Raw genomic sequence first — 13,580 nt, 5'->3', positions numbered from 1 at the left:
AAAATCGTAAATGCAGAATTTTTTCAACACTACACAAAACTCCTCACACTAATTTTCCATTAGCGCACACACCGACCTCTCAATTTGTAGCTCAAAAATTCCCACAGGGTTAGTGGCGATCACTAGGTATCTCAGGGTGTCAGTTGACGTAGCTTTAATAAGTTAAAAGCCCCTCAAGTAATTTTAGTTCTGTTGAGGAATGTGCACAATCACCTTAATGTCTGTGTTTTGCTATACTTGAGTGATTTTAAACATAGATATTGCCTCTATACACAAACATATTCAATTTTTAATAAGAAGTCAACCGTATAACACATTTCTCATCGACGTACTGAACTATGCGCTGACAATTGCGCCGACCATTTCGTTAAACGTTTTCAAATACGTTCACCATGGAAAACAGAGGGGGAGATATTGACATCGATGAGCCAGGATGTGCAGACCAAACCAGGCCGCAAACAGAAACTCTGGGAACAAAGTACGTTGAAATGGAAGAGATTGACTTCTGCCCATATTCGCCGAGCCCAGAAGAAAAAGCGTTTTTTGAAGCAGTTCGTAGCGGTAATTCAGCCGAAGTGGAAGAGCTGATAAATGTAAAACACGTGGATGTAGACTGCACAAATGTCAACGGGGAAACGGCGCTACAAATAGCAGTGAAGAAGGAAGCGTTTGATGTAGTTCAAACGCTGTTACGGAATAAGGCAGACATCGGGGCGGCCTTGTTCGAAGCCGTCAGGAATAACTCGTTGCAGTATGTCAGAATTCTTGTAGCACACGATTCAAGACATCGAAAAAATACAGCTGTTAAAACGCTTGAAAAATTGTCAGCAACACAACATCGAAGCAGACCAGAGAATTTCGAGGAATTTTTGACGCCGCTTGTCCTTGCTGTGCTGAACGGAAACTATGAAATTGTTGAATTCTTTGTCAGCAAAGGTTACAGAGTCGACCATCCGAATACGCAGAAACCTCAAAGTGAAAGTGGATCAATGGTCAGACTTAAAGATTCTTTATTCAAGCTTAACACTTATAAAGCGTTAGCAAGCCCCTTATACATTTCGCAGACTTTCCTCCACGAGAATCGCGAGCGAAAAGAACTGAACAAAAAGGGTTCTAGTTATAAAGCGAACGACCCTTTGTACAGATCAATTGTTCTGAGGCGGAAGCTTAAGCAACTAGGACACAGTGAAAACGAATTTCGTGAGGACTATTTCGCCCTCTCCGCGCAGAGCGAAAATTTTGCAGTCAGTCTGTTAGATGAATGTAGAAATCTCGAGGAAATAGCTGCGGTTATGGATGTACCGGAAGCTGAAACATGGAACGGGAAGGTACAATTGAGACAAAAGGAACACACATTACGCGTTCTTAACCTCGCTATAAAATATCGCAACAGAAAGGTAAGAGTGCTTTTTAATTTTCTTCCTATTTTTCTTTTATCCCAAGAGGAGAGACCTTTTTTTGGCCATGAAAGAGAGACGTTTTATTCCCGAAAAGAAAGAATGAAGAACAGAGAACAGTAGTTGGCAGAGAACAGTAGTTGGCATGGAGAGCAAAAACACTTAACCTTTTTCCGGCTATCCATGATTCACCCAACTTGCGAATGCAGACGTATTTCCGGCCGTCGCTTTTCTCTCTAACCGAAAAGTTCGAGTGGAGACTGAGGGATGATCGGAAATACGTCTGTGTTCGCAGGCTATGATTCACACGCGAGGTAGAAAAAGCACCAGAAAAGTCTTCTGTCCTCATAGATTAAAATAACGTTACATTCTTTCTTTTCGCCTTTTATTTTTGGGCCTTACTAGTGGAGGTTTGGGAGCAGAATACAAGCCCCGTCCACAAGTATCCGGATATTTTAAAGAAACTGCTACTTTTTCCTTCCAGATTAAAAAAATTCCATGTACACACGTATTGGTATTCAAATCGAATTTGCCCGTCCACACATATCCGACACATATCCAGATTCACTCTGGGAATATTGGCAACAGAGCATGAGTCTTATACCGAGCAAAATTTGCATCTTACAATTTGCATCGACAAGTATAGACAGAACCGGGCGACGAGGTTGCCATCTTGAGCAGTATTCACGGTAAAGAACTGGGCTCAATCTTTTTACGTCACCGGATTAAGAAAGTATCTGGATTTAATTTAGCGTCCACACGATTCAAGATTCATAGCGTAATCAAAAATTTCCACTCAGGAGAGCAGATTCAAAAAGTTGCGGATTCGTATGCCGGGTTCACCGAATGCGTGTGGACGGATAGCGTATCCGGAAAGAAAAAGTTGCGGATTCAAAAATATCGGGACACGTGTGGAAGGAGCCTCAAATGACGTACGTGCGAGCATGACCAACAAACGGGATATGCAATATTAGTTTGCAAGCTTTTCCTAAATAGGGTCTTAATCTTCTGAAAAGAAACAACACAGCATTTATTTTCCTTTGTTTGTACAATCTTTTCTAAAACAGAGACTGCATTTCTGTACAGTAGTATTTTTCTAAGCTTCAATTTGGGGCGCTACTTAAGGGAAATTGTTACTTTGATAAAGAATTACGGATTGTTCCGGGAGCATCAACTTTTAATGTTAACGTGATGGCTTTCGTGGAGTCGTTACAGTTACTGTGGAACCTAAGCATTTCAGTGGTGTACGTCCATATGAAAACAAAACCTACTACCTACATCAGTCTAAGGGGGAAATTGATTTTTAAGTAAGTTCACAGGAAGAAGATGGAATTCGAAAAAGCGAAAATGCTGATATGTTTATGTCTTTTAGTTTATAGCTCATCCCTACAGCCAAATTATGCTGAACACGATTGCTTACAAGGGGTCGGGAAAATGGAATCAACTGTCCTTCAGAACGAAATTTCTTCTGATGATATTGTATGCACTTTTCATGCCACTTTGCATGCTGGGATACATGTTCACTCCTGCCAACCGACTGAGAAAGAAGATGGAGACTCCTCTGTGCAAGCTCATGAGCCAAGCGTCTTCCGTCCTGTGGTTCTTGGCTTTGGTGGCAATGTCGGCCTTCCAAGATAAATATGACTCGTTCCTGCGCTTATCACCACTAAGTGAGTTCGAATACAAGTTTATACTATAAGCGACTTTGTCATGCTATTTGCAAGTTTTTTAAAAAGCTAATTTTTTGTCGCATCGACTGAATTCCAAAGATAGCGGTCCATTTTTGTCATTCAGTTAAGACTAGTTTAGTGCATTTTGCATTGAAACTGTTTCTCGTCGTCTGTTGCAACAGATTAAAAGGATGGACTTGAAAAAGTTCACCAAAAAATGTTATGGTTAGTGCTCCGTGGTGAACTGGTTGGTTTGATATCTTCTTCATAACGCTGATCAGAAGAAACATTTTGTGTATGGGTAAAGGTACTTGTACAAAAACAGCAATTAATCCTCCTGTCAAAACCCCTTAAAAAATCGCTCTTTCTCGTTAGGGAAACGAGAAAGCCGTTAACCAAGGAACCAACGACTCTCGAGATTTCTCAACAGAGAGCTTTTTTATTGTATACTCGCTAAGTAATCGTGCGCCGGAACACTGACGACTTCGTACAAGTTCGTAGAGCCAAATATCCTCAAATTCTTATACTCTTCCCTCCTGTTGACAGTTAATCACATGGCGTCATTTCAGTGAAGAGAGCCGATCTATGAAGATGTAAAACAAACTTGGTTTAAAGATACGTACCCGAGATGAATAATCTTAGTGTTTTCATAGGGTTTGCAATCCACTTGCTCTACATAATGCAATACTTGACAAGGCAAAGAAGTTTCAGTACTTGCTTAACCCCTCATTTGCGTAATGAATTACGAGTACTAAACGAGACAAAATAGGACTAACTTGGAATTATTACTAAATGTTCCATATTCCAAAACAAATACCTTCTCTAACTTCCTTTGAGTTAGCTCTGAATTGGGGTCTTTTTTGTTAAAAAAAAACCGCTTCAGAACATCATTAGGGTCTAATTTAGGCCATTTCAGCTGCTAATCACTATTGATTTTGTCTGGGCCCGCGAGCGTGGATAAGTCCAGATTAGCTTGGAACAGTTCGTGATAGAGCTACGTTCGTTCAAATTATGCTTAATGAGTCAAGCATTTATATCTTAGGAATATTTATTCATTTTACTTGATTTATTATTTATCTATTTTTATAGCTGTTATTATTGGTATCTGGGTGGTTGGTATAATCGTCCAAGAAATAAAGCAAGCCATGTATCAAGGCATGGAACGATATCTCGGTGAGTGGTGGCACCTTGCCGTCATACCCATGATCATTAGCTACGTTCTTGCTGCTGTACTATGGCTCGTGGGCTACGCTTCTTTAGCAAGAGATTCTGATGATTGGACTGTGTCTCTTAGCAAGCTAGAAGATGCCTCTTCATTGGGCCCGTATCATCTCTTGCTGCTATCAAACAGTTTCTACGCATTTGCAGTGCTTCTAACATTCTTTGAAGCCTCGCATCTTCTCCAAGTTGACTCTACTTTGGGACCGCTGCACCTGTCCCTTATGATGATGACCAAGGATATTGTCAGATTTTTCGCGCTCTTTGCCCTGAATTTTTGCGCGTTTGCTTTTGCCATGAGGAAACTGTACTCCCAGTACGTGCAGCTAACTGCAGCACAAGTTGCCAAGAGTCGTAACGCCACTAATACATCCCACCCTTTTGAAAGGTAGGAAACAGAGACAATGTACATCTAATTCCAAAATGATAGCAAAATAACGCTTCCCCTTAAAACTAGACTCTGATAGCCCTTTATCATGAAGACAAATAAAAAAAATGTTTTGATTTTTATTGATTTTCAATATCAACCAATTAGTTGTTATTGATTTTATTGACTATTATTGATGTTATTGATTATTGATTTTGATTAAATGGTATCGTCGTGAACAAAGGCATCGGCCTTGAAATTCCTGCAACGTTTACGTTTCATCACAAGAAAGAGTCAAAGATACTGAAAGTAAGAGAACTATGTAATAAATGGCAAGGAGGATAAAGAGGATAAAGTTGATAAACAGGGGCCGGTTTAGAACGCAGTATCATTTTCATATATCATCGCACCTAGCTGTTGACAGAAACGTTAAAGATTATTATAACATAGCTAGAAAATTCGCCTAATCAAATCAGTAGCGCGAACGTGCTTCATATTCCTATTGAGCACACTGATGACGTCAATAAACTATTCGTAATTCCTCTAGTTGTTGTGAACTTAGCAATCCTGACTGTCCTGAGTGCATCCATAACTCAGCAGTGCACGATGAAGCGTTTACTATGTGTTTTATAAGGAAATTTATGAGGAAACGTTTGAATTTGTTAACCGATAGTAAGGAAAAGAGGTGAGTGTTGTTGTTGAGCGAGCTGTGCGCTTGGGAAGTTTGGAGAACACTCAAGGGGCTAGAGTTGCACACGCCTCTTTCGTGCTCTCCAAACTTCCCGCGTGCTCAATATCTCGACATACGCACGCTGACGCATGAACTAATAGTTAACTGTACTTTAGTTTTTCTTAAATTTTGACTGTGTACTGATAATACCGCTTAATTCTAATTATACCGGGAATATCGTGGTATCTGGGTTCTGTTTCATACGATTTTACTGTAACTTTTGCCGGGACATAGAATATTCATAGTTTTAAACTAGAACATCGTTTTATCGAGGATCGTTAAATTGCAGTTCCACTAAGTGTATATGTGAGCTAACAGATAGCTTGTACGTGTTCTTTTAACAGAATCGAGGGAACCGTGGAGACATTGTTTTGGGCATTGTTCGGACATGTCGAATTTTCTGCTTTTGAAACGGACGAGAACTCAAAGATTACCATGGTTACAGGACAGATTTTGTTCGCAGTATACAGCCTCGCTTCCATACTGGTTGTACTAAACCTACTGATCGCTATGCTCAATAACTCATACAAGAAGGTTGATGTAAGTGCAATGTTGTGTCTACAAAAATCGGTTTATAATAAAATTGTAAAACGCATACAAACTAACGTGCCAATGGATGGGTCACACAAGAACAGTATAATTGGTATTGCGCCAACATCCCTTTCCACGTGTTCTCAGCCATAAAAGGAGAAGTTTGCATGTACTATCACAGTAACACGTACGTACATAGCATAAGTAAATATTGCAACCGTGAAAATAATAATTAATAATAAAGAAAAATGTGGTTAGCTTACGAAAGGATAAGAAAAACATATCATGAAAACTTTTGTTTTTTGGCCATCGTAGTTTAAACAAAAATGAAACACCAGCAGCGGTGATAAACGTTGTCAAATTTCGTATTTTGATAAGTGGCGTATCGTATGCTAGTCAACAACCATTTTCAAAAGTGTTCTAAAGTGACCGTTACAGATTATGACGAGACTATTTACACAAAATTTACAAGGGGTCTGGGAATGAGATTAAGAAGTCAAAATTCTTAACAGTTATAATTACATAAGGCAACAGCTAACAAAGCATCAGCTTGTCACTGCTGATGCTGACCTGATGTTGTGCTTGACCCGCTAATAAATAACACACGAATAAGTACTTTGCTTCATTTTCTCCGGTCACAACCTTTACTTTTATCGTTGAAAGAAGTTGAAAACATGATTTTCATCAAAAAATGACTTGACCACCTGCTATTTGTGACGTCATATTTCGTAACCATAGAAACTGGTCGTCACTAAACTTGTCTCAAAATGCGCGCGAGGGAAAAACGAACTGCAACTGAAAAAGTCTGGGGCTAGCTGATGTTTGATTGTCTAGGAATTCTCAGTGGTCTTGTAAGTCAGAGGTTAAAACTCGGGCCGGAGTTCAGCCTACGCCAAACCTTAACGCGTTCTTATTTTGAAAGTGATTTGCGTTGTGAAGTATTCTGAAATAAACTGAGCTTATTACTGTGTGATAAATGATACCAGGTATATTACCTTTAAGGAGATTTAATTCAGTCGCTTCGAAATCCCTGTTTATATTGCACAGTACAGTTTTCTTATACAACACTCGTAGGAGATCGATACGACATCTAGATCTGAAGACCTTTGCCTTAAATTACCTTGATGTTATAAGTATTTTATACGTCTATATTTGCTTTCTTTCAGAAAGAGAAGGACACTAAATTCAAGTTTGCGAGGACGCGTATCTGGATGTATTACATCAGTGAAGGCAGTCCTCTACCACCGCCATTTAACCTGATACCAGTAGAAAAAATTGCCTCCGCAGTCCGTTGGCTTGCTAGAAGATACAGTTGGGTTAAAAAAGTAAGTAAGTAAGTAAGTAGCAAAGCCTCACTGCATCCACGTGAAACAATGATTTAAACGCTAAGAAATTAAAAAGGAATTAATTTTTTGGTAAAAACTAAAACAACTATAGACTGGAACCAAGCTCACAAGATTTTAAATCTACTAAATATTTCTTACGATAATCGATCTACAACTTATATTCTCAGACACATGTCAGGAGACGTAAATGTGCATGTTTCTTTGGTTTCTATTCTCGTGCAAATAGTTTCTCAAGCTTTACGCCTGAAAACTATCCGGATAGGTTGCATGCTTGGCCTGAAATAAAAACGATCGTTTTCTTTCGGTTCCTGTCGTTGTTTTTGTTGTCATTTTTTGGCTACTTCAAGCACTGTTTTCATGGTATTATCAATAGAGTCTTTTGTAATCCTTTTTTAGTGTCTTGGTTGTATCAAAACAGAAGAAATTACATCAGATACAGTTAAAACTAATCAGAAAAGGGTAAGTATGTCAACTTTTAGAAAATTAGAATGAACCTCTACTCTCATCATATAAGTAAGAATAGTGATAACCAAAGTAAATCAATCTCAATAAACTGGCCGGACTAAGAGAAAATGTACCTTAGCTTCGATCAAGAGGGAAGAAAGCAGGCTCTCCTATATTTGGGGTTCTTGTCGAAAATTCCCTTTTAGAAGTGCTAATTCTAAAACAACGCAGCTGGACTAGCTCAGTCGGTAGAGAGCTTGACTGCAGAGCGAGTGTGTCGCGGTTTCGACCCCTCGGGGTCTGGCCAATATACTGACAGGGTCCACATTTACAGGACACTGCGAAATAAATGTTGTGCCTTTGCTTTGCAAAGGGCTGGTACTTTGAGTGGCTCGGCCGGATGACGACGTAAAGTGGCAGTCCTGTCTCCAGTATGGAAACGTAAAAATAGAGTCGTCAAATAGTACTTTCATGCTCAATACATTGACACAGCAACACAACGCGTTTTTTCTTAATTTTGATCGGCCGATTCATTTGAAAAAATGAGTGATTTCATAAATCGGTAGGTGGTCATTTAATAATTTAGCCAGACAGTGCAGTGTTCTCAGTCGAGGAGGAGCGATGTCAAATTTCAAAAGTTTTTCGCACATAAGGGCATTAATAACCATTATTCTTCAGCGAACAATTATCTATAAAGAATGAGAAGGGAAGAATGGGAGGCAGGCATGGAAAGGTGCCACTTATTGACATCGTTTTTAAATTCCTTATAAACGTAACTCACGTTCGACTAGTCGTTACAAGGTAACTATTTTGTATCCTTTGCTTCCTCATTCTTCTATCTTCTCGAGGTAACAGACTATTTATTTCTCCGTGCTGTGCTACAGTAAAAACCCGTGAGTAAGAACCTGAAAATTAAGAACCTGTTAACCTAAAATTTGCCATTTATACCCCCTATAAAGAACCAGTTTAGGCTAGAAAATGAAAAATCATATTAGCGAAATGCAGCGGCAAAGCTGTGCAAGAATCCTGTTTGGAGAATTAGGAGCTTAGTATTGCTGTGCAAATAAAAGTGCTAATCTATTGATGTAATAAAAAAATAAAGTGCAAGAAGTTAATATTATTGTATGGCATTTTGAAATTGAAAAGTAGGCTGATTACCATCTTGTTTTGTAGCTTGTTTTTTTCTTTCTTTTTTTCTTTTTTTCACAGAAATAAGAACCTATTTAAGAACCTAAATAGCCTAAAATTGTGTTAACTACCATTTAAATAAGAACCCGTTTAGGCTAACTCCATAAAAAGTAGGTTCTTACTTGCGGGTTTTTACTGTATATGTGCCACGTATAGAGTTTATGGCATACATGTGGAAAGTCCTTCAATTGGAATTGAACTCAGTCATCATCACATTCAGACGAAATTGAACTCTAAGTCAATGACATTTTCATTAACCACGCCTTTTTTGTTTTTGTTTTCTGTTTAGCGACGGGTCGTTATCAAAAATTTGATTCATCGCTATTTTTCTGGTAAACAAAATACGCTAAGGAAGGAACCCGATAAGGACACCACTCCCTCAGAAGAGGACACCCCCGAGGGGGAAGATGAGGTACAAACGAAGCTGATAGAGGTCACTAAAACATTGCAAAGCCTGCAAAAAGCAGTTCATCAGTTTCGCCATAAGACACCAACGGTAAGAATAAGGGAAGACGAGCCCTTTTTCCTTAAACTTTGTTGCAATTTGTTTTTGAAGATGAACGCGAATATGAACGTCAGGGATCAAAGGACAACAATAACTACCGTCTTCTCTGAAGTATATAGAAGCTCGCTTGAAAACCAGAAGGCGCCATTGGCTGCAGTTATGTTTGTTTATTTTATCCCAGTGTGAAGTGACGAATGCTATGTGCAACAATGACTTCGTCAATGGAAGGCTTTTTTCTAACTAATATATATGTAGTTTGGGGCTGGTATTAGCGGGTATTAATGAAAAAGGCAAATTCATAAAAAAATTACCGCGAACTTATTCTTTAAAAGACATCCACAAGTTAATTATAACATGAATTTACTGAAAGTAGCTTATTAGAAGCCAATCGCGTTTATTCAAGGATCCCATTGTACCCTATTTACTACCCTTAACTTATTTTTTTTGTTTCAGGGAAAAATCGCGATACCAAACCAAGAAACTGAAATAAAAGATAGAGTCTCATCTTAGAGGATTTGTGCCAAGACGGATGATTTAAACGAGAGTACTTTATTATAAACGAGTAGTGGCTGTGCCGTGCTTGACTAAAACAAAAAATAGTAACCTAAAGCGAACCGCTGTAAAACTAACTGAGCATGGACTGTGCCCTCCCTCCAAGGTTCTAAATGAACGGACAGATAAACATCCATGTCTTGGTTAGCTAAAAGCATTGCTAAAGAGGCCAAGCACAAGCCCTACCGCGATTTCTTTGACGAAAAGCGCGTTGTCGAGCCATTCTAGAGAAATACAGAAGATGTCGTTTGTTGTTGTTATTTTTTGTGCCGCTGCTAAGAACTCGTCGAAAAAAAAGTACGTAAGCATCTCTTTCAGGGTTAAAACCCTTTGAGTTAAAGTCGCGAATAATAAATACGAAACTACAAAACACTATTTTCCTGCGCAGAGGTCTAAAGGTTTTAGCTTTTGTGACGAGCAATCACGATTGTGATATGCATAAATAGTTTTAGCTCGAAAGATGATTGAAAGCTTGTACTTAAAGTAATATATATATATACTTTGTCAACAAGTTTCAAACCATTTTTTCTACAGGGCGACTTAAGATTTTCAAGTACAATTGAATCAAATGATTACTTCAAACTAACGTAGCTTCTGGTGTGAAGCCAACAATCAACTCCATGGAAATTCGCCGACATTTACCATTTTCAGTAATAAGAACGCGTCATAAGTTTGAAAAAACGCGAATTCATTTTAAAAGTGATGTTTTCACTTTCATCGCCGTCGTCGATGCTAAAGCAGATAGAATCCAGTGTCCTTTTTTTCTTAACAGATATAACACGATTGAAAATAAAAACTATTTTGAAATTTAAAATAGCTCTTACTCTGTATGAAGAGGCTGAAACATTTCTGTAGCAGGTCTCTAAGACAAGTGTTGATACTGATGTATCCTCTGTCGCATTTTGCTTACAAAAGATAAATTACTCCAAAGCGTTCGTTTGAAAGACCACATGACTCAAAAACACGCTCTGGGAACAAGAAGTGTAATAATGGCTTTTCTTTCCCGTTACCTTTAGAAGCCTACCCATTAGAAAACGGGTTCCTTACTGCTAACTGCTCGGGCCCAGATTTGAACCGCCCTAAGTACTTTTGGTCGCGTCCTGACGTCGTCGTGTAATTCGGCTCGCTTCGTGATCCACCACCGTCACCATTCACTATTTTAGGGGCCTTAAGATCCGACGACTTTGACGACAACGAGAGCGTGGGAAAAGCGGGCATCACACTTTTTTGTACATTTCTTTGCCATTTTTGCACGACTACGAAATGAAAATGCCTAATTTCGTAATAGTGGACGTAAACAAGCAACGACGAAATTTTCTTGATCTTTTGAACTTGGATAAGTCTTAGGAGTTTAACTCCAACAGAGTTCGCATACATTTGTCAAAGTCAAGTTACCTCGCGATTAAGATTGAAAATCTGCGAATTCACTGCGACGTTTTCGCCGTCCTCGCATCTTAAGGTCCCTGTCTACTACCACTACAGCTATATAATAATTATTCCTAGTTTATAAATTGTATCGAATGTAGTAAAGAGCTACGTTGTCACGTTTGCTAATCTTCCTAAACTTATTTTGTTTTTAATTTGCTGGGCGGTCATTTTCGTTAGTGCGAGTTTGTGTCGTATTGTTATAGTTTTTAACTTCCTTCCCGTGCGGTTTTCCTTTTTAGCATTCACAATAAAGGCTTCTTAGTCATGCTTGCTAATACTATAGCCTTTTCAAATATTTCGTTCTCAGTCAGCTGTGATTGTTTTGTAAAGGCGCGTTTGAGCTCTATTGTTAGTTTATAACTTCCTTCCTATGCGGTTTTTCTTTCAGCAATGCAATGTAAAGGTATACTTTCTTATGCTAATAATAGTAATAATAATAATAATAATAATAATAATAATAATAATAATAATAATAATTGTAATAATATGTTGGAGATGTATAGACCAGGGAGCAAAAGTAAAATGAAGGACGCTAAATCTTGGCTTCCCTAGGCAGCTGGTTGTTGCCCGGAGCCAATGAAGACCAGATTTAACACCTTTAACTGAGAATATTAGAAATAACAATTTTATAATAATAATAATAATAATAATAATTTTATTCAACTTTAAAAACTATGCACATAATTTACAGAAATATTTGGAGTAAGAATTAAGCACTATATAACATTAAGAATAGTATAAATATAATAAAAATAGCAATCACTGTTTCAATAACGATTTCACAAATGCAGTTCTTGCGGCTCAGATGCGGTCACTAACTCCGGCAGGCAGTCCACAGTTTTAAATTAAGTCATTACCACTCCGTCTCTGATATTAAAAAGAAAACAAGTTTAAAAGAATAAAAATCTCGTATTCCAAAATTCCTAATTCTTAAAAAAAACAAACAAACAAACAAACAAGCCAAAAAAAAATTAATTCGGGCAGGCTCTAATATTACCAATCTCTAGGTCTGAGTCAACAAAGTCTAGCTGTCTTCTTCTGGATCTTGAGCAGAACGTACGATGGCGAAAGATACTTTAGCTCTTATCCAGAAAATTGCGCTTGAGTAATAATAATAATAATAATCGTAATACTTCAAAATTCGCGCGTATTTTAAACTTCACTGCGACTTTCTAATTTATGTCTATTATATTTCTACATTTCTTCTGCGCTCCTTCAAAAGACCCAAAAATGGTGCAAGATTTCACTGGAGCAGGTAACGAGTTGAAAAATTTGGACTCGTAGTTCTGCGAGGCATTCGGTACCAGCGATATTACAAAGCTTACGGCTTCACTAGAGCGTACTGATCAACAGATTTCGTGAACAATGTTCATTGTGCAAGGCTTTGTGTGCTACTTTAAGTAGGCTCCAGTCCGGTTGCTTCCTAATGGGTAACCAGCCTAGTTTAAGTATGGTATCCACGGAGTTGACATAGCAGCCTGTGGCAAATTAAAGCGGGCAGCTGAATACTGGATGCATTGAAGCCTTTTGAGTCGGTTTACACTAAGTTGGTAAATACAATGTCATTTCAGTCAAGGCGTTATGGAATTGAGAATAATTCTACAAAGCCTAGGTGTTCTCTTAAGTTATAGCTAGTAAAGTTCTTGATTTTTCTAGGCAGGGCAAAAGTTTGTACCCTATTGTACGTTTTCAACTTCCTTCCTATGCGGTTTCCTCTCGTCATTTACAAGGCTACTTAGTTACGCAAGGTGATCGTTAATTGCCTTGTTTTGAACTTTTATACAGTTACGTTAATTTAAACATTAGAGAGTTTACGGTTCACGTATACGGCAAACGGCAAACGTCAGATTCGGTTCAGAATTTCTCAAAATAGAAAATGAGCAGATAAGAACAGATCAAAACAGATCTTATGGATTAAAAGTTTCGTGAAACTACTAATTTAGGTGGAGAAATAATGAACAGTAAACGACAAGTAAAGAGGAAACTTGGTCACGTGGTACAAATTCGCATTTGCGTTGACGTAAACGTGATGCTTAACCTCTCTATTTATTACGCAATTCTGGCCTGGAGGTGCTTCTGAACACAATGAAAGGAAGTACTCTCTTAAAATTTAATTTTCTTTCAGTAACACACCTGCAATAAATGAAACTTCTGTTTTGCTCTCCCCTCTTCAGGCGAGCTATCAGGAAATGTAATTTTAAGAA

General features: G+C 38.3%; 1 protein-coding gene across 1 annotated transcript; it reads left to right on the top strand.

Moving 5' to 3' along the window:
* The first annotated feature begins 318 nt into the window (after positions 1–318).
* LOC140937086 (short transient receptor potential channel 6-like) lies at positions 319–10,819 on the top strand. The gene is made up of 8 exons (XM_073386621.1): positions 319–1,397; positions 2,770–3,067; positions 4,157–4,673; positions 5,727–5,922; positions 7,080–7,238; positions 7,656–7,718; positions 9,181–9,387; positions 9,850–10,819. The coding sequence occupies exons 1-8, from the start codon at positions 393–395 to the stop codon at positions 9,904–9,906; spliced, it is 2,502 nt and encodes an 833-aa protein (XP_073242722.1). The 5' UTR covers positions 319–392; the 3' UTR covers positions 9,907–10,819.
* Positions 10,820–13,580: the final 2,761 nt, after the last annotated feature.

Source organism: Porites lutea, chromosome 5 (genome assembly GCF_958299795.1).
Source record: "Porites lutea chromosome 5, jaPorLute2.1, whole genome shotgun sequence".
Classification (NCBI taxonomy): domain Eukaryota; kingdom Metazoa; phylum Cnidaria; class Anthozoa; order Scleractinia; family Poritidae; genus Porites; species Porites lutea.
This window is presented reverse-complemented; position numbering and strand designations above follow the sequence as displayed.